Raw genomic sequence first — 22107 nt, 5'->3', positions numbered from 1 at the left:
GACAATCTAATGACTTTCATCATTAAGCAAAGTAAATTAAAGCCTGAGTTTGCAGGATGTTTGTTTTTACATAAAAAATGGTAAAATCTCAACCTACCAGCAGAGCAATTAAAGATGAACTTACATGAGCTTGTCTGGGGCTCTTAGACCTAGCCTCTGGCATCTTAGTATTTAAAACAGTGATGAATGCTAGAGAAAGAGTTAAAAGTTAAAATTCTTTACTATCCCATCAAAATTCCCACGTGTTTTTAAAATTGAATTGGTGGTTGTGATATTCATGTTTTCAGTAAAATCCACATTTGTTGTTGGACCATATAATTAATACTTTTTTTAAGTTGTTTTTTAAACAATGAATTGAGTCAAATACTTGCCACAGAGTGCTGCAGCTAGGTCCTGTGCCATTATATTCTAATGCCCTGTGGAACAGGCCAAAGTGCCCTGATATAATGCCAAGTACCATGTGCTGAAGATAGCTGTCTCTTAGTCCCTGAGAGTGATAGATACCAATCATCATTAAAAAGCATTTTTTAAGCACCTATCTGTACATGGTTCTATCCTAGGCACTGTACAAAACGAGTTAAACAGACATGGCCCCTGCCCCCTGGCAGTTTTCAATCTCAGATGATGCTGACATGGACAGACTTAAAGGATATTGAGACAACTGAACAAACATTGAACAAGAACATAAAGTACTAACATTATGCACAAGCAAAGGGGTAAGTGCATTTTGTGGGATAGTATGTAAAGGAAGCCTCGTGGAACAGGCTTACAGGGTGGGGTAGAACAATTAGTCAGCCTCAATCAGGTTAGGTTAGTTTTCATTGGGAATTTGGGTGTTCATACAGATTTAATCAAAGTAGGGACAGGACATTCCAGAAATAGTGTGCAACAAAAAGAAGACTTGGAGCAAGGAAAGAAGTTTAGAACTGTATTGTTAGACTCTTGGTGACCTCGAAAATCTGCAATTCTCAGCAGTCCTGAACCTGAAAGTGGGGTTGATATTTTGGATTAGCAAGTTGGCATTTGAGTTGGGTCTGGCAATCTCTTTTATAAATTTGGCCACTTAACAGAAACCTTGGAGTTCATGGGAGCTGTTATCATCACAGGTTATCTTGTGAAGCATTAAATTATGTTTTGTGTTAGAAACTTTAGCACCGTGGCAGTGTTTAGAAATTATTTTTCAAGAATTGGTCAGAGGTGTTTTTGAGGATACCTTTCTGTCCCCAAGAAAGGTCCTGGGAATTCTGGGTATGATTGTATGCAGTGCCAGGAGATTTTGAACACTAAGTATTACCTGCCCTTCAGTCATTAATTCTTAATTGCCAAAATGTACCTTTAACACCATGCATACAGAGACTTGAATTTAAATCACAACATAACAATCACAACAAATCTACCTTTGCACTGTCTGCCAGATAAAACTGATTACTTCTTTTCAGTAGACATGGGCTTAGAGTTTCCCTAATAGTTCTCAGCTCACTGTTTGATGTCATTCAAATCTGAAATGCGAAGATTTGATTTGAATTACGTGTAGTTATTTTCTTTACAAAAGCTTTATTGTGCAAAAGAATTCACAATAGATTTCCTTTTAATTGCAAGTTTCCCTAGTGCTGTTTAAATTATTGAATTTTCAAAACTTGTATTTGTACAAAGCTTCTCCAATCGCCATTCATTGTGTAAATACAGTACTGTTGGAAGTATAAGTGATGAAGCCCACTGAGGCATTAAAAATTCAATAATACCTTTTTAAAATACTAAATAAAACCTTTTTATGCCCTTGCATATTTAACTTGTGAAGTACGTTTATTCATACTTCTTCCTCCCCATTAGAATTGAGATTTTCAAGGGCTAGAGTCTTGCCTTTCCTCATTTCCCGTAACTGTTTGTACTTTAATCTGACAATAAGAAGAGGCTAGTGACTGTTGCTGTTTTCCTTTTATGACCTCAAGTCATAGGATAGTACATGATAAGCTTCCTAATAGGAAAAATATGATTGAGGGACTGCATCCAGATGATTTGAGTGATTGTTCTTATTCATCAAATAGCTTGCCTAGGTAATCTTTAGCTCTCAGAAATACCTCCCTTGGGTGGCAGTTTATAATTCTAATGGTATGTTTACCACTAGGCATTTATCCTTCCTTTTAAATATTAAACTAATCTTGGACTAGTCTATCTGGAAAAGACTTGAGAGGTTTAGGCAAAATAGACTTAAGACAAAAGCCTAGTCAGAATTTTGCCAGAAAAACTGGAAATAGGGATTATAAAATGCAGCCAGTGACTTCATTTAATCCAGCACATCTGTTGCATATGACCCAAGGGATAAGTAAAAAATTTCCAGAAGGAAGTATGAGGACTTATTTGTTTTTGTTTGTACAGAAGGAATTCATACCCAGTGATTCAGAAGAAAATTGAAAATTGAGCTTATTCTGTTGGAACCTTCTGAGATCTTTAAAGGAAAGACAATTCAAACATATATCTATTGTCCATGTTCATAATAGATAAAATAGGTAGTGACTGATTACTTTTTAGGAACTATGTTTTCATCTAAATGATCTGTTACTTTTTTTAGGAATTACATTGCTTTCCTCCATCAGTAGATCTTTCCAAGCACCCTTTTGAAGAGGTGGGGGATGGGGGGGGGCGAAGGTCAGCTGGAATCAGGTAAAATACCTTCTCTCCTAATACATTCTGATTCTGACTGGGTAGAAAATAGTCTCATAACTTGGGCTTCATACAGAATAATGAAAAAGGAAGACCTAGAGATTTTCATATCATAGTTTTTCATAAGTACCTCAGTAGAGAATTAAGCAAATTTTTGAGAATCAAAGGAATTGGGATTCGTCAATAAGCAAAATAAAAAGGGTACTTTCGCTTTGGAGCTCATATTCTAGTTCAGGAGCCAACAAACTTTTTCTGTAAAAAAAAATATATATATATTTTATATATATATATATATATATATATATATATATATATAGTAAATACAGTTGACCCTTGAACAGTGCAGGCTTAGAGGGGGGAAGGGGTGCCAACCCTCTGTGCAGTCAAAAACCCACATATAACTTATAGTTGGCCCTCCGTATCCACAGCTCCTCTGTATCCCTCCATATCCATGGATTCAACCAACAGAGGATTGTGTAGAACTGTGGTATTTACTATTGAAAAAAATCCTAGTGTAAGTGGATCCATGTAGTTCAAACCCGTGTTGTTCAAGGGTCAGCTAACTTTGCATGTGGCCATGTTTCTCGAAAACTTTATTTACAGTAACAGTGAGGTGTTACTATGGGCCATAGTTTTTCAACCCCTATTCTAGTAGGTGGAAACAATAAGTAAATTAGAGTATGTTAGGTGGTAAGTGCTTTAGGAAAAAGAAAAATAGAGCAGAGTAATCAAATAGGGAGTATGATGAAGTAGAAGTTGACAGGGTGGGCCTCACTGAGGTCAAGAAAAAGAGGAGGAACCAGCAAAGGAGACTGAAAAGTTAGTGACTGGAAAGAAAACCAAGAGATGGTGATGTCCTGGAGATGCAATGATTATTGGGAAGAAGAAGGGAACATCTATCAGATGTTGGTGGTAGGCCAAATAAGTGGAAGGCTGAGATTAGACCATTGGATTTAGCTATGTGTGGGTTGTTAGTGACCTTGATGAGCAGTTTTGGTGGAGTGGATTTAAGAGAGAATTGGAGAGAGAGAGTGAAAACAGAAAAATCTTCTGAGTGATTTTGTTGTAAAGGGAGCAAAGAAATGGAGCAGTGGGAAAAGAAGGATCAAGAGAAGGGGTTTCTTTTTTTTTTTTAAGATAGAATAAATAATGACATGTTTGATGAAAATAATCCAATAAAGGGTAGGGGGAAATGATGTAGGAGGGTAGAAGTGAATTGCTAGACCTGTGTCTTTGAGTTGGTGACGGAATGGGATCTGGTGTATTAAGTGGGGATTGACTTCAGATAGGTGTGATGTTGGTAGGTGGAAACGTGCTGTAAAGAGTCTGTAGTTGTTGTTTTGTGGCTTCAATTTTCTGATTAAAGAACTATCGATAGAGAATATGAAAGCTTAAGTTTTGAGGTTTTATATATACCTATTGGCTTTAACTTTTAGTACCAGCATTTCAGGGATCTTTGGTGACTTAGTAAAATGCTTCTTACTATGCCTTCTGAGAGGGTTATAAACTTAAACCTGCAAATTTGTGTATTTTAAGGATTAAACCCTACATTATGAGATTAAATAATGATACATGTAATGTGTGGCACAGCACCTGCTATCATGTAGAATGTAGAGTCAGTATACATTGAACTAGGCTTACTTTAGTGATATCTTTGGTCCCAAAAGATGCCTTGTCATAGTTTTAAATGTTATGTAAGTTAGATTTTGACAATAATAAGTTTATATGCTAAATTTAAATCATAGGTCCCTTTGACACCTCTCCTAATGTTCTTCCTTCTTCACAGTATGGTCTGTCTTTATACAGCGACTAGTAACATTACTGGCTCCAGCAATCAGGGGGAACTATTGATCAGGGCTCCACAGATGGATGCTTGTTCTTTTAATGATTTTATCATCATATTGCTATTTGAATTTCTTTGTACAATGAAAATAAGTTGGTTTTGTATACAGCATCCTCCTATAGATTGTAAGCCCCCAGAGGTAGGTAATACCTCTTATACATTTCTAAGAAAATGTCCTAAGTAATAGTTTGTACGTAGAGGGCATTCAACAAATATGATGATTACTAACCAAGTCAAGGTTGCATGTTCCTTTATTTCAACTTAGATATTCAATTCTTTATTTAGGCCTTGCTCTAATTCAGGTCTAAGACTTTTCCACTATTCTGGAAAATTCTGGAGCTAAATTATATCGGGCTTAATTGCAATTATTATAATTCCTCCTAGTATAGTTATTCCAAATAACTACCAGAGGAGGTAATAACCAAATTTTACTTTGTAAGCACATAATAATAGAAGCATAATTGGCATATACAGCTTTTGGAATGCCATAAAAACTGGCATGATCATTAAAAGTAGCTTGTTAGAGAATAGTACTCAACTAAATATAGTATATTGGATATCAAAGTAAGATAGGTTGACTTTGTGTAACTACAAAAAAATAGCCTAGGTTACCTTCACACACTATCAAGGAAGTAATAAGTGAAGTCAAAGAAGTGATAGTCTTACCAAGTACTATAGAAACTAATTGTGGCCAGGAACTGTTTGTGAAGAGCAAGTTGAAATGGCCATGGCATTCTGCAGTAGCCAGTGTCATTAAGAGAAGTAAGAGAACTATTTTCCTTTATAAGAAGCAGCTGTGTTAAGGCTTTACTCTTAGGTTTACTGATAAAGATAAAAATTTGAAGAGGCTATTTCCTAGGATTTAGGAAGTAAAACTCAGCTATTCATGCAAATGACTGAGAAATTCTATATCTGTTCAAATCTAGGTTCCCATTACATTTATAAGTTATTTCTAAAGCATCAGGGCATCCAACTTCATAAAAATATTTTAGATCTGGTTTTTTTTTTTAATCTGTCTTGTGTTGAAACTTTGTCTTCTTTATATTATAGGTCCAGTTGTTTACGTCTTGGATCTTGCAGATAGACTGATCTCAAAAGCCTGTCCATTTGCTGCAGCAGGAATAATGGTTGGCTCTATCTATTGGACAGCTGTGACTTATGGAGCAGTGACAGTGATGCAGGTTCACTATTTTATTCTATTTGATGATGTTACTTTTGATATGAAGCTCAAACAGATTAAATAGATTTTTGTTAGGAGTTTTTAAAATTATTATTTGAACAAGTGATAACATTCTCATGGCTTAAAAATAAGAAAATATATAAAAGCTCTCTAGGGGGAAGTCTTCTTACTCCTGTCCTTCATTTGCCCAGGTTCCCCTCTGCTCAGGTAGCCAGATATATTCTTCCAGACTTTGTTTGTGCATATGCAAGATAAAATAAATATGTTCTCCCACACACATTATAGTTATCCCCCCAAAAGGAAACATATTAGAGCTGAACCCCCCTTTTTCCAAAAACAATGAATCTTAGAGATCTTTTCACAGAGTATGGAGAAATCTGCATAGCATTCTTTGTATAGAATTTCAACAGTTTACTAACCAGTCTCTTATTGATTAGACAGTTAGTTACTTCTAGTTTTTTGCTATTACAAAACAATGCTACATTTAGTAACTGTTGATGAAAATTAGAATGACTTAAATTTCAAGATTTAGTCCCAGGCCCTTGACTCTTCTCTCTGTATACCTCTTCTTTGAAGATTTCCAGCCATCTTAACTGTGCGTTTGATGTCTTTCACCCTAATCTTTTCCCAAAATCAGTCCTATAAGAACAGCATGGCCCTTCTCCTTAAATGACCTCTTATGACTTCACACTCAATATTATTGAAATCAAACTTGTCTTTTCCTCAATTTGAAACCTAAATTTATTCTGTTATCATTTCTTTATATCTTTGATTCCTACAATTATTTTCCCATCTACTCGATATATAGCCTACATTCTGAGGATTACCTTTAACTCTTTCTACTTCATAGCGCTATATCCAGTCCACTAAGTCCAATCAATTTCCATCTAGATACGTCTTAACATCTGTGGCTTCCTTTCCACAATCTTTAATACTTGAGTTATTGTCTTTCTCCCATCATACCTGGATGGCTAAAGGAGCCTCTTGATTGTTTTCTTTAACTTCATTCTTTTCTGTTGATCCATCCTTCCAAATGAATCTTCTTAAAATAATACCTTTCAACATTTTACTTCAAAGCTTAACGTCTCCTCTAACTTAAGTGATCATTTTCAAAAGCAGCACCTAGATTGGTTAAATGTTTCTTTTTTTTTTAATAAATTTATTTATATTTTTGGCTGTGTTGGGTCTTTGTTGCTGCACGCAGGCTTTCTCTAGTTGCGATGAGCGGGGGGCTACTCTTCGCTGTGGTGCGCGGGCTTCTCATAGCAGTGGCTTCTCTTGTTGCTGAGCACGGGCTCCAGGCTCACGGGCTTCAGTAGTTGTGGCATGTGGGCTCAGTGGTTGTGGCTCGTGGGCTCTGTAGTTGTGGCTCGCGGGCTCTAGAGCGCAGGCTCGGTAGTTGTGGCGCACGGGCTTAGTTGCTCCACGGCATGTGGGATCCTCCCAGACCAGGGCTCGAACCTGTGTCTCCTGCGTTGGCAGGCGGATTCTTAACCACTGCACCACCAGGGAAGCCCAGTTAAATGTTTCATAACTAACTCAGTAATAGTTAACACACTTTGGTTTGTAGATGATATAACTTGCTTTTCTTTAATATAAATTAAAGAGTACATGAAAGAAAAAGGGATCGAAGGGATTATATGTAATATTCTAGAAGTTGCACATAACCTGTCTAATCATGGTGAGACAGAATATTGCAATGCTTCTTTATAAAATGTTGATGACACCCCAGAAATCTGGATGTAGTCACTGGAATGAATCACAAATCATTTGTCATAGGATAGTGGATAAAGGTTGAGAATCACTGACTTGAAAAAGATTCCATTTCCTTAACCTGGTTTGTTATGCAGTGTTCTCCACAATCTTAACTTCATTCTACTTTGAGGCCTATGGGGCTGTCTCCTCCAACCCATCCTTATGTTGTTTAGTTTTTTTACCTCTGTCCTTTGGCTTATGTCACCCTCCCTGCCTAATACCTGTCCTTTCAGGCCTTTCTCTCCGAATTTAAACCCTCCTTCCAGGCTTAGTTCAGCCACTTTCCCTCCATGAAAGTTATCAGGCAACTCCTGCCCAGTGTGATTTCTTCTTCCTCTGCATTCATGACATTTTTATTCCTCAAATGGCAGCCAATCCTGTGTTGACCAAGTGCTATTTCTTATATAGATTACCTAAGTTATTTAACTTTTGCTGTATTCAGGCCTTACTCCTCCTATTGGCAGGTAATTTCCTTGAGAAAGTAGAGACTATCTTACACGTAGGTGTCCCCTGTATAGCATATACACAGATGTTAACTTTAAAAGGCTTTCATAAATAGTGATTTTTTTAATATGACCAATTCTATCAGGTAGTAACAGGTTTGTTTAACTGACTATATGTTCTGTAATAATTTGTTAAGCCCCAGTAATGAGTATTAGTATATCATTAGATCCAGGAAGTTCAGGACCATTCACTAGGACTGACAAAGACCTGAAAACTTAGAGATTATACATTGTTTAATGTACAACTACATTATACAAAAGTATGTTTTTGCAGATGGGGAAACTAAGGCCCTTTGAGATTAAGTGATTTCTCTTTAAGACCTAATTGACCATAAGAAATAAGATGGCTCTTTTTGAAAAGATATTAGGCTAGCACAGTCTTAAAAGAATTCTCGTAATTAATGAGACACTTCAACAACAGGAGCCAATTAAGGAAAGACTACATTAACAGTGTTTTAATTCAGTAAAAGTGAAAGATCATTTGAAGTTATGAAAAAAATAAGTCTTGAGCTGACCCTTGAAGAGAATGATTTGGATTGGCAGAGAGGAGGAAATGATATGAGCAAGGAGACAAAAATAAACATGTTAATGGTGACAGAAAAGAACTAAAATGATGATAATGCATATATACATTATGTGTTACCATTTAGATATAACCTTCACATGTACTGTCTCACCTGAAAAGATTTTTTTTTTTAGCCCAGAAATGGGAGCGATTAGCTGTGACAGTAGATAGCTCCTGTTGTGTGATTTAAGAGTATTCGGAAGACTTTTATCTTTCTGAATATTTGATAGCAGTCGTGCCCCCTACTCCATCAGCAGAATTTAGGATTTTCTTTTTCACACTTAACTATTTTTTTTCCTTTTGTTCTCTGACTACTCTGAAGTTCAGGTAAATCAGATTAAGGAATCAGATCACTGTTTTTTCCCATTTATTTTTTCATGAACCAGTCTTAGGTTCAATCCCTTTTCGTTGTAAAGAACTTGAATGGTCCCTTTGATTTAAATTTCTGTTGAAAAGACAACGTGATAGTTAACTTTTTCTTCCCCTAGCACCTGGCTGAACACCTTTCAAGCACTGATGCGTATAATTCTTGCAACAATCTTGTGACATAGATACTATCAATTATTCCTAGTTTACAGGTTCAGAGAGCTTACATGTCCAATACCAGTACCACCTTCCAGCAAGGAAGAAGCATTAGGACTCCTGTCCCTAATCTAGGGCTCCTGAAATAATAGCTGGTCCCAGAGGCAGCTGGAGCATTGTATCCAGGAACAGTGGAACACTGACACCCGGCCCAGCTCTGCTTCTGCCTCTGCTGTAAAGCAGCCCCCACACGCATTGTCCCTTCTTAATTGTGTTGCATCTAATTACCCTGAATTCTAAGGAAACCTTTTAGTTCATTGCTGTTCCATCCTCCCATTTAAAAGTAGGGTTCTATAGGCAGTGCTTTAAAAGATCAAAACTTAATTAAAACTAACTCTTAGCATTTTAGCATTGATGAACCGCAGGCCTAGCTGACTATGGAGATTTAGCTTTTAGCTCTTAAGCAGAAAAACAAACAAACCTTTCTCTAAACCTGCAATTCCATAGGCCTTGATTTTGTACATGGATAAAAAATTCTTAGAGAAGGGCTTCCCTGGTGGCGCAGTGGTGGAGAGTCCACCTGCCGATGCAGGGGACACGGGTTCGTGCCCCGGTCCGGGAAGATCCCACATGCCGCGGAGCAGCTGGGCCCGTGAGCCATGGCTGCTGAGCCTGCGCATCCGGAGCCTGTGCTCCGCAACAGGAGAGGCCATAACAGTGAGAGGCCTGCATACCACAAAAAAAAAAAAAATCTTAGAGAAGACATTCTATAGTTCCTGAATCTAACCTCAAAATTTAAGTCTTGAAAGTTATCTCTTTTTCAGTCTTAGGGCATAACATCAGAATGTACATGATCTTACACAAGATTTGCTGGTTTTATATTGACCAAAGTTAAATCAGACCCATTGATTAATTCAGCTTTCATTTATTACCCTTGAGTCTGACTGTAGCGGTACGTAGTATGACACTACAGGTGTTACACTGTCCTAGTTCCTTAACATTATATTTGCACACTTGTTTGATTTGATTGCCTCTTACCTCCAAAAGACGTCTATTTAGCTCACCTTTTAATTCCCAGCACCTAGGCCTGTGTCTGGCACGTAATCATTATTCAGTTGAATGAATGCATGCAGGTATGCATGTAATGGTCAGCCTCAGCTTAAGCACAAAGCATGACTCTTGATCACAGGTGGGGAAAATGGGCTTTTGCTCACTGTTTGCCCTATTTTCTTTTTTATTTCCTCATTCTTAGACACCTGGTTGGAAAGTTTTTACTGCTACCCATGAGGAATAAATTTTTCCTTACTATAGTCCATACCTGAATATTCACTTTGCTTTATATATATATATTTTTTTTTTTCTTTCTGTACACGGGCTCTCACTGTTGTGGCCTCTCCCATTGCGGAACACAGGCTCCGGACGCGCAGGCTCAGTGGCCATGGCTCACGGGCCCAGCCCCTCCACAGCATGTGGGATCTTCCCGGACCAGGGCACGAACCCATGTACCCGGCATTGGCAGGCGGACTCTCAACCACTGCGCCACCAGGGAAGCCCTGCTTTATATTTTTAAACCCTAAATTCTAAAAAGAAAACATAACCCAACAAAGGAATTTTTCAAATTTCTGAATTTATTTGCTAACACTTTGGGAGTATTTAAATCACATTTAGTTATAACTTTAAAGTGATCATAATATTGAAAATAATAAAATGATACAAAAAAATAGAGTGTCATGTGACAAGCATTATAGGTAAAGACAGTTTCTGGGCTAAAGACAGTTTCTGGGCTTTTCCACTTTTGCCACCAGGGTGGGATATGTGTTTATGAAATATGGTGAACCAGACTATTTCACTTTAGGGCAGCTCAAAACAACCACCCTTTACATGCAAGATATGAGGTTGTTAATTTCTACCTGGAAACACAGAAGAATATCAGATACTGATACCATGGGTTTTGACCATTTGGAAGAGGCTAGTCCTCTGTTCTTTAATGTTACGTCTTGGTTAGATAAATTAATCATGCACAAAAGTCTGGGCTATATCCTTAGCTGAAATTTTAAAAGCACCCATTTTGGTCCTCTCCACATGCTTTTTCTTTTCTTTTTTTTTTTTTTTTGGTTGGCCACGCCACACAGCATGGCATGTGGGCTCTTAGTTCCCCGACCAGGGATTGAACCCGTGCCCCCTGTGTTGGAAGTGCAGAGTTTAACCACTGGACTGCCAGGGAAGTCCCTCCACATAATTTTATAAACTATTTCTACCTGGATCAAGTCTGTTGTCTAGAATTTGAATTTGCCATGACCATTGTCAGCTTCCTTATTTCACATCTCCTTGAAGTCCACCTAAAAAAATCTGCTATAATAGCTGACGTAAAGGGCATCTCATTTTTGAAAAAAAACCCTGTTTACTTTTTCATGAGTTTGCTTTCCTGAGTAGATATTGTCCCTGGAGCTTTTAGTCTTCCCTACCTTCTTTTCTCCCTTCCCTTCCTTTCTTTTCCCTCGTCCCTCTCAGAGATATAGACAAAGGCAAAGACATAAATTGTCTATATCAACAATCCTTTCTTCATAGTTTAATCCTCAAGTGTGTACAGAAAAACTATATAGAAACCTTTATAGTAGTCTCCTCATATCAAGCTGTGATACCTGGATGGGCTAAAACCCCAAGATTCTGAAATAGTCTCCACTGTCATAACTGCCAAGAATAATCCGTCAGAGAAATATATTTAATTTGCCAGCATTTGAGACTTTTGGCTAAAGGGAGGTCATTTGAGACCTGTGAAAGAATTTTTAGGGAAATTTTCTAGTTAAAAGTAAGATGCTCACCAACAAAGTGGCCATGTTGAGAGACATGTAAGACCAAGATTGATCAGCAAGTGAAAGAATTTTGCCAGGAGGGGAAGTATGGAGATTCACAAATGCAAATTAATCATGTCCTTCTTGCCCTCTCATATCTAAACCAATTGAGAAATAACCCCAATACCCAGATGAGAGGGGAAGGATTGTTTTAGCTTTATTACCCCATAGATAGGCACCCTTGGGTTCCTGGATTAGAAAAAGTGACTGGAACCTGTAACCAGAACTGGACTTCCTATTGCATTCCCTCAAATATAGACCTTGGAATTGCATTTTAGGAGAGTTAAGTCTGTAGAGCAGGCATTTAGCCAGCCAGAGAAATCACACGCAATCCCAGACACCACTGAGCAGGGAGAAAGCCAAAGAGAAATGAGATTTCAGACCATCTCCTGAAGGCCGGTCCTGCCTCTTGGCTGGCTGTGCTTACCTCCTAGTAGGAAGAGCAGGAAAACAGTTGCTCTTCTTGAAGACACATGAGACCTAAAATTATAGCCCAATCTAACCAAATTAAATAGAGGAATGGAAGCAAGAACCAGAAGTCCTCTCCCCTCTATTGAAATGTAATCAATTAAAGCTTTTATTCCAATGTAATATGAAACAGCTTGGGAGCTTTTCTTTTACCCCTTGAATGAGAGACATTTCTTATAAATAAATCAGGATTGATAGCTTTCCAGCTTATTTTTGAAACTTTCTGTATTCTTTTGAAATTTAGCATTTCCTTTAAAATGAATTGCACTCAAGCATGGAACCCTTCATTAGATAAGGAAATGATTGGAGCAAATGCTATCTGTTTCACAGGTTGTAGGCCATAAAGAAGGTCTGGATGTTATGGAGAGAGCTGATCCTTTATTCCTTTTAATTGGACTTCCTACTATTCCTGTCATGCTGATATTAGGCAAGATGATTCGCTGGGAGGACTATGTGCTTAGACTATGGCGCAAATACTCAAATAAACTACAAATTTTGAACAGTATATTTCCAGGTAAGGCCCTGAATTGTGGTGGTAATGAACATACCAAATTAATCTTGTGGACGAATCCTAGCATGCAAAGATATTTTAGATATTCTGATTTATTAGCACTAATACCCTACATTTTTTTCTCTAGGGATTGGTTGTCCTGTTCCTCGAATTCCAGCCGAGGCTAATCCTTTAGCAGATCATGTCTCTGCAACCCGAATTTTGTGTGGAGCCCTTGTTTTTCCTACTATTGCAACAATAGTTGGTAAACTAATGTTCAGTAGTGTTAACTCTAATTTACAAAGGACAATCTTGGTAAGGTGGCTTTAATATTACTTTTTTCAAGTGACTATGCAAAAGAGAAAGAACTGTATATTTGTTTAAAAAAAAAAGAATGGGACTATATAAATATTTATACTATGGCTCCTGTGCCTTAAGTCTCTATTTGATCCCCACTGTCATCCAATAGCAATAAAAAGACGAGGATCCACTGCAGTAGTTCTGGTCTTCTGGAACTATGCTGTGGGAGTTCTCTCCTGGGATATGCGTGAATCATTACTCCCAAAAGATAGTGTTGAAAAGTTTCTGCTCTAGGGTCAGACTGCCCAGGTCAAATCCTATCACAGACATTGCCTTTCTGAGAAACCTAAATAAAATTTCTTGATTTCTCTATGCTTGTAGAATGGAGATAGTAATGGTAGCTACCTCAGGATTATTGTGAGGGTTAAATCAGATAATTCATTTGAAGTGCTAGCACATAGTAAGCCCTTATGTTGTTTGATGTCATTATTATTGTTCCCACTTCTCCCCTCTGGTAGCAGCCTGCATATAATGCCTGGGCATTCTCTCTACTATGTGAGAATGGATTTCGAGCTAAGTGGAAGGAAGATTACTCAGAGAGGATAAAGGCTTTCTGACCTCTAATAGTCTATTCCTATCTTACCCCTAGTAAAAAAAAAAAAAGAGAGAACTATTTCATTTGCGGTCATCTGAATTAGCAACAATGCTTGTGTCTTTTGTGATTTAAGTAAAATGATTTTTATTATGTTCCTCTAAATCTGCATTATAAAAAGCTAATTTTTCTCTTTTTTTAGGGTGGAATTGCTTTTGTTGCCATTAAAGGAGCATTCAAGGTTTACTTCAAACAGCAGCAATATTTACGTCAGGCACACCGCAAAATTCTAAATTATCCAGAGCAAGAAGAAGCATAAAACTGTGACTTCTCATTGTTCTGCAGTCCTCTCATTCTTATGAGTCTGTTGTGTTGTTTTGATTCCATCATTAATGCACAGTAGTGGAGACTTGCGATAAGCTGCTGCTCTCATATTTTTAAGAAGTAAAATAAAGCACTTAGGGAAGGGGAAACCCTCTCAGTAATCACGGAACCTAAGGATGTGATTTGTTTTCATTGTTTTGTATCTACTTCTTTTATGGCAGTCATCTGAACCATTATCTTAGCATGGTGAACCTGAGTTTTGTTCATATTTTCTTCAGACAGAAATGTAAAGATCAAACTGTGCAAATATTTAAAAATGCACATGCTGTTTTATTCAAAGGCCTCTTTTGTACATGTTCATGTTCAGTGTTTTCTTAGAATCAGCAATTCAATGAAGGTACTATGAGGATTTTTCTCACTGGCATAATTTGATTACAAGCTAAACAGGAGTATATGTTAATATGAGGAAATGTAAATTAGTTATACATAATTAACAAACCAAAAATGTATGTAAACATTCAAATGATTATCTGAACAAATGCAATTTTGCTGTGTTTTTCTTAACCCATGTGATATCCTCCAAAACATGTAGGGTAAAAATTCACAGGGCTTCCAGATCACTTTTTCACTATTAAATTTTATTTATATAATGTTGACATCTCATAATTCATATTGTAATTTTGACTTATGCAGTCTTAATTACTGTGTGTGTGTGTGTGTGTGTGTGTGTGTGTGTGTGAGTGAGTGAGAGAGAGAGAGAGAGAAAGGCAGAGACAGAGACAGCGACATCAGGTCTTTCCATCACCGGAGTAAGGTTTTTAAATTCGTGTTTCTAGAAATTAGAACTGCCAGTTTATAGTAGTTTGAGCACAGAGAACGATTTGCAAAAAATAAAGTTATTTTCCTCTCCTTTCTCATCGATTCAGTTATTCAGGTGTTTGTTGATCACCTCCTACTTCCCCAGGCACTATGCAAAGTGTTGTGGGGATACAGTGGTGAACAAGACAGACTTGGTTCCTGCTTTCATGTAGTTTACAGTCTAGTTTCAACAGGTAGAAAACCAGCAGTGAGTAAACCAAGGTGAGGCCTTGAGCTCTTTGTTTTTATACCAGTCAGTGAGGAAATAATTATGAAAACAAGTCTTGAGTAAATATTAAGGTCATTGTTTTTGTCAAATTATAAGAAAAAAAACCAATACTAATATTTTTAAATTTAAATTGCTTGTCATACTGAGGAGGCTAGCACCTTAATAGTCACTGTTTAACTAGTTTTATATTCATTTTTCAAAAGCAATTATTTATTTTAAGCTCTTCAGTAGTGACCCTTTTAATGTTCAGCGATCTGGTCTTGGAGTGATTTTCATCAATTAGTATTAAGTTTTTTAAAGATAGTTCCAAAAACCCTATTTATTTTCTTGTTCACAGTATCTAATGCATGGCAATATGAATGTTCCCCCTTACTGATAAGTGGCCACTTCTCTTTAGGATTGTAGCAAGTATAGATTGAGCTATGTTAGATTACAGTAGTATATGTTAACTTCAGTAATTTAAGACTGGTACCTTTCTATAGTATGAATGTCTTAATTTTGAGTTATAACATGAAATTTATGTGAATGGCTATTGAACATTCAAAGTTGTAATTACTTGGGGAGGAAGGGAATATTTGACTGACAGTGAGCCTTATATTAAGATCACTGCTACAGTTCTGAAGGGGAGATATAAAACTATGATTATATATAAAAATAACAGATTATATAGCTGTGCTTATAAAATATATTGGCTTTCTTAAATTTTCAATATGAAAAGACATACTGGATATTTCCTGCATAATTTTGTTATGTAGAACAGCTTTTAGCAGCCTTTACTAAAGTTACACAAGCACACAGTTCCCCATTTATTACTTTATGCCCAAAATGGGGGAATGACTGCTTGGATTTGTTTGGCATCAGGGCTTGTGAGGGCCAGAGAAACAACTCTAATCCTTTAGGGGCAGGGAGAAGGAGTTTTGAGGGCTGTGGGGAGGGAACTGCAAGTGCCTGGGGACCAGAGTAGCCTCAGCCCTGGAATTGAACACATTTAAATCTAAAGAGCCTTAGCTCAAGAAGTACCAGGTACCAGCCTCTTCAGAAAGTGTCCTGCACCACCCTGAATCAACAAAAGCATGGGCTGACTAAAGTTGGGTGGACCTAGGTTCAGGTCCTAATTCTGCTTTTAATAACTGTATGTATGACTTTCATCAAGTGACACCTTGCTCTCAGCTACAGTTTTCTTCATCTCTGAAATACAAATAATACTTAGAAGACTGTTTCTAGGATTAACTGAGAAATGAAAGAAACAGAGAGAGGCACTTTAGCTAAGCTCAAAATAGCCTCTACAGAGCAGTAGTGTCTTAATTGCTGAACACTAGGAAAAGGGAACGAGGCAGTAAACGAGAAACATTAGGGGACAGATTAAGACTTTTGGGATGGGCAGGTATATTTGTGTTTTCCAGTTTATTTTCACGTTTCTTTACTGTGTTATTTCTATAATGTTTTAAACCTCTTTTATAAAATTCAATGACAACTAGTAGAATTCTCTTCTTTGCAGAATTTAACTTATCTCCAAAGTGGCAGAAAATATTGTTCATCATTAAATGATTATCAAATGACTGTGAAGAATATAAAATTAAACTGAGTGACTTAATTAGTCACTGCCTTGCTAACTGTGCTGTAATTTTTTTAAACGTCTTGTTTTTAACATAGCAGACTATCTCAACACTGGCTGGATTAGGTTAAATAAAGAATTTTTATGTCCTCTAGGTGTACTTTGTCTGTTGAACAACTTCCAAAACATAATTTGTTTATTCTGTACCTACTTAATTCTTTTTAAATCATAGTAATCGAGATACTAGTGAGATTTTCTCTTAGTACAAGTAATCTGAATTTTTTAAGAACTGTAAAGAAATTTGTCTTAATTTCATAAGCAGGCAAACCTAAATTCCAAGTATGTTCTAATTTTTAAAATGAATCCCCCCTCACCTACCCTCAGAGCCACTTGGACTATGATTAGACGAGATCTGTGGGTGGTCTTATGCCACAGGTATCAAAGTATACTCAGGTGGGTTGGGAACACAGAAAAAGTTGCTTCCTCCAAGATCCTAAGAACTTTAGTTTCTGAAGCAGATTAGAATCTTCCAGAATGAGTACATCAAATAAAGGCCTTTCCATCCATGGGGATAGTATTGTATCTAAATCATTTCACTGTCACCGTCTGAGACTAGCAGAGAAACAGCCATAGAGTCAGTCCTGGATGCATATTCTAGCTGATGTTTAATGGTTGTAGGGCAAGTTACTTTACCTTTCAGATAGACCCTCAACTTCCTTATCAATAAGATGAAGATTATAAAACCAATCCCCTGGGTTATTGTGCAGATTAAGTGAGATAACATGCTGGGACAGTTTGATATACAGAGAAACTAAATATATCTGTGCCAACTTGGAGGTTTGTTTGCCCATAACCTTTCTTTGGTCCCCTGGGATCTCAAGTTTGCTGCTTCTCTGCTACCTGCCACCCACGCACCCTCTAATGGGTATAGCGATGAAATGTTTAATTGCCTTCCTGGAACAAAGATCCTGAGCAAAGGGAAAAGAAGAAGGATTTGCAGCTCAGTGTAGAAGACTTGGACAAGTAACAGAGGCTCGGCTGTTCTGGTCAAGCCCATGTGGATTTATCGTACTGCTAACAGCTTGCCAAGGTTACTGTAGGCCAACAACGTATCCTACTTTACCGGATGTTTGTTGAGCACCTGTATGAGCCAAGCACTGTGCTAATAAATCCTTTGGTAGATGGGAAATAAACCTGCTTTGAGATGTTTAGAGTCTTCAAAGTACACAACAGATCTTAGTCTTATTATGATATTACCCCCCCAAGAATGTAAGATCCATAAGGGTGTGGGGGGGGGGCGGTGTTTTACTTTTGTTTACTACTCTACTCCACAAATTAGCAGCGTTCATGGGCTGCTGTTGAATACTTTGAAATCTTAGAAGATGTGCCCTCCTTAAATACAGACTGTCTCTAGTTTAAAATTAGCAAGAAACAATCTGTAACAGGAACTGAGAGGTAATACGTTCATGACCTTTTAATAATTCACATCGAACAACGTATTCTTGGGTATCAGTGTATTTACCAATTCAGATAATTGTACACCAAAATTAAGACACATAAAGTACACGATTGGGACTTACCTGGTGGTCTAGTGGTTAAGACTCCGCACTCCCAATGCAGGGGTCCGGGTTCGGTCCCTGGTCAGGGAACTAGATCCCACGTGCCGCATCTAAAAAAAGATCCCACATGCCACAGGGAAGATCTTGCACAAGGCAACGAAGATCCCTTGTGCTGTAACTAAGACCCGGCGCAGCCAAATTAATTAAAAGTGCACAATCTTTAAGTATAAATCTTGATACATTTTTGCCTTGCAGTGTCACTCCAGTGCCCTCTGTTGTTCCAAAGGAAAATGGTATACAGAATCCAGTTCCATATCACAAAGTTGGGCAAGGAAGAGTGAACTTAGAGCTGAGAGAAAATAATTTGGCACAGGTAAGTAATGCCCTTTTTTATGGCCTTTCCTAGTCGATCTCTGACCCCCTCCACTCCACCCACCCCACAAGGAAATATAATCTTGACCTCTTTTCAGTTAATAACTTAGAAAGTGTTTTGCATAGTCATTTAATTCTGATGTACTTGATTCACAGAAAGGGCCGTAAGTGATTAAATACCATATCATCCAGGATAATAAATGGGCCATTTTTTTATATTATGGTTTGGGGTGTAAACTGGTATGGAGGGTAATTAGTATCTTTCTAAATTACAAATACATGTACCCATTGACTCAGCAGTTCGAATTCTAGGAATTTTTCTTGAAATATATTTGCTCTATATATTCCTTGCAGCAATATATGTAATAACAAGAAATTTGAATCAACCTAAATGTCAGTAGGGAATTGGTTAAATAAATTATGGTATATCCATATTGAATACTATATAGCTCTAAAAAAAAAAACAATGAAAGAGCTGTTTACATAATGATATGAAAATATTTCTAATGAATATTTAAAAAAATAAAGGGACTTCCCTGGTGGTGCAGTGGTTAAGAATCCACCTGCCAATGCAGGGGACATGGGTTCGAGCCCTGGTCCGGGAAGATCCCACATGCCTTGGAGCAACTAAGCCCGTGTGCCACAACTACTGAAGCCTGCGCACCTAGTGCCCGCGCTCTGCAACATGAGAAGCCACCGCAATAAGAAGCCCATGCACCGCAACAAAGAGTAGCCCCCGCTCTCCACAACTAGAGAAAGCCCGCGCACAACAATGAAGACCAACACAGCAAAAAAAAAAGTGTACAATCATTGATTTATACTGAAGTATAGTATAGTATAGTATTTTCAGAGTTGTGTAACCATTACCCCTATCTAGTTCCAGAACATTTCTATTCCCCCCAAAAGAAACCCTATACCAATCAGCAGTCTCAAAGTCCCCCTCCACCCGGCCCTGGAAACCCCAAATTTACTTCCTGTCCAGATTTGCCTATTCTGGACATTTCCTTTAAATGGGGTCATATATTATGTGGCCATTTGTGTCTGGTTTCTGTCACTTAGCATGTTTTCTTGGTTCATCCATGTTGTAGATGTTTCAGTACTTCATTCCCTTTTACAACTGAATGTAATCTATTGTTTGGATAAAACCACATTTGGTTTATCCATTCATCCACTGATAGACATTTGGGCCCTTTCTCTTTTAAACCTACTCCAATCATGCCTTTACCCCCTACATCCCACACTTCACCAAAACTACTCTAAACAAGGTCATGAGTTACCATATTGCTAAATCCAATGGTCAATCCAATCTAATGGTCACCTCATTTAACTTTATATAAAGTATTTGACAAAGTCATAGCTTCATTCTTGAAACAGTTTCATTTGGCTTTTGGAGTACCACCCTCCCGATTCTCTTCCTACCTCACTGGCTGATCATTTCCAGTCTCCTTCATTAAATCTGATTTACCTCTCCAACGTCTAAGTGTTGAAGAGCCCCAGGGCTCAGTCCCTGGACTTTTCTCATTTACACTACCTAAGTGAACTCATCCAGACTTCTGACCATCCATCAGATGATCTACCTTCTATAATATGATAATAATTCCCAGATTTATATCTCCAGCCCAAATTATACCCGTGAATTCCCGATGAGCATTTCCTATTCAACATCTTTATATATATACACACACACACACACACATATATATGTATATCATCTCAAATTATCCCAAGCCATGTGCAGACTGGTGCACGGAGGGTGAGATGCTACATGGAGAGAGAGGGGGTGAGGGAGACATGTGAGTGATGGAGCCATCTTGGAAATGAATCCTCCAGCCCCAGCCTGCCCCAGCTAATGCCATGTGGATCAAATACAAATTACTTGGCTAAACCCTTTCTGAATTCCTGACACACACAATTGCCAACAAAATTAAACGAAGTGGTTTGTTATGCAGCAATAAATAACTGAGACACGCAGTGACAACCATTAGTTACTGGTGTGAGACATCTTAGGGGGTGGAATTCAAGTATTTCTGGCTCAGGTGTTAAGGGCATCCCTGTGGTGAAGGAGGCATGAAGATCCTTCCCCCTGAAGCCAATACACTTTGAAGCTATCCAGCTCTTCTTGCTCTGATGCTATGTACACCAGACAGTTCTCAGAGGCCCACAGAGACCAATCTAAAGAAGACGCTGCCTGAATCTTGTGTCCCGTCCTGGCCTTGATGGTACCCAGGATGAATTAGTAAAATGGTCTCTTTGTCTTTCCCTGCAGCTTAATCACTAGGCAAGAATGTGCTGATTGTGAGGTCACAAGTATGCTAGTATGTCCATATGAGAACTATAATTCTCACCATAACTTAATAAATGGGCATTCTAGAATCTGCCTCCTCATGAAAGCTTTTCAGTTAGTTGGTCTTCAAGGACAGAGGAGAGCAAGTGTTTGAGTCTTCAGAGCAGAAGAGGGACAATTTCAACTGGTTTTTATTTAGATGATTCACCTATGAGCCAATTCCTGATGTACTTGTTTTCTGTTCATCTACACTCTTTCTTATACCCATTTAGCATGTGAGAACGTGGAGGTTAAGTGCCCTAAATGCTCCCCTCTCCTTTCTCTGCCTATTCTATTTTCTCATTCTCCAAGACTGTGATGTCTCCCACATTTCAATGATTTTAAATGTGAGGTCTTTTTTTATTGTTTTAATTTTATACAGTAAAATAAACAATTTTTAAAGGTAACAACTCAATGGATCTTTATACACATACATATTTTTATTGAAAAAAATCCACATATAAGTGGACCCACGCAGTTCAAACCCATGTTGTTCAAGGATCAACTGTATACCCCTGTGTGACAACAATCTACACCATATAGAATATTTATTTCCATCTCCCTAGAAAATGCCCTCTTCCCAGTTAATACATCCCTCCCAAGACACAATCCTATTCTGACATCTATCAACAATCTTTTTAATTTTAGCCATACTGGTGGGTATATAGTAATAGTATCTCATTACCATGATGTAATTCTTAACAAAGGTTGTTAAGGTTACAACCAATGTGCTACCTCAGCCCTCAGGCTGCTACAAAAGAGAGTTAGTAACTGGCAAGGGTTTGATGGCTTTGGCTGAATAATCAAGCAACCCCAATTTTTAGTTATTAGAATAGTGATAATTCAAATCATAACTCTATTTCCTCGTGTATATATAGAAAGAGATCTATTGCTATACATATGAATGAGCCAAGACGTGAGTCCTGCCCTCATGGAGCTTGCAGTCTACTTTTATAAGAAAGCTCTTACTTCTAGTTCATACAGCCACTAACATAGCGTAATTTACCTATTTGACAGATTTCTAAGAGGCTTTGAAGGCTTTGCTGTGCCCTGTTCTTCACTAACAGCTGCTTGTCCTGATTTTGTTGGTTGTTCTCACCAGTGTAATTATACATCAGTTAATGGTCCTTTCCTTCTTACAGTAATTAACCAAAAC

The 22107-nt window shown here is 37.8% G+C and overlaps 1 protein-coding gene across 2 annotated transcripts in view; it reads left to right on the top strand.

The window, feature by feature from the left end:
- MARCHF5 (membrane associated ring-CH-type finger 5) overlaps nucleotides 1-17972 on the top strand; it is a 55005-nt gene extending 37033 nt beyond the window's left edge. Inside the window, exons 1-5 of one of the 2 annotated variants that reach the window (XM_079899273.1) lie at nucleotides 590-716; nucleotides 5555-5685; nucleotides 12680-12863; nucleotides 12988-13154; nucleotides 13934-17972. In XM_079899273.1, the coding sequence (XP_079755399.1) occupies nucleotides 701-716; nucleotides 5555-5685; nucleotides 12680-12863; nucleotides 12988-13154; nucleotides 13934-14050 (615 nt within the window). In that variant the 5' untranslated portion in view covers nucleotides 590-700 and the 3' untranslated portion in view covers nucleotides 14051-17972. Of the gene's footprint in view, nucleotides 1-589; nucleotides 717-5554; nucleotides 5686-12679; nucleotides 12864-12987; nucleotides 13155-13933 lie in introns of those variants that run through there. The other variant, XM_079899272.1, reaches the window with a different exon arrangement.
- The last annotated feature ends 4135 nt before the right edge of the window (nucleotides 17973-22107 follow it).

The sequence above is a fragment of the Stenella coeruleoalba genome, assembly GCF_951394435.1.
Source record: "Stenella coeruleoalba genome assembly, chromosome: 16".
In the NCBI taxonomy this organism is placed as follows: domain Eukaryota; kingdom Metazoa; phylum Chordata; class Mammalia; order Artiodactyla; family Delphinidae; genus Stenella; species Stenella coeruleoalba.
The sequence above is the reverse complement of the archived record's forward strand: the minus strand, read 5'-3'. Positions and strand labels throughout refer to the sequence as shown.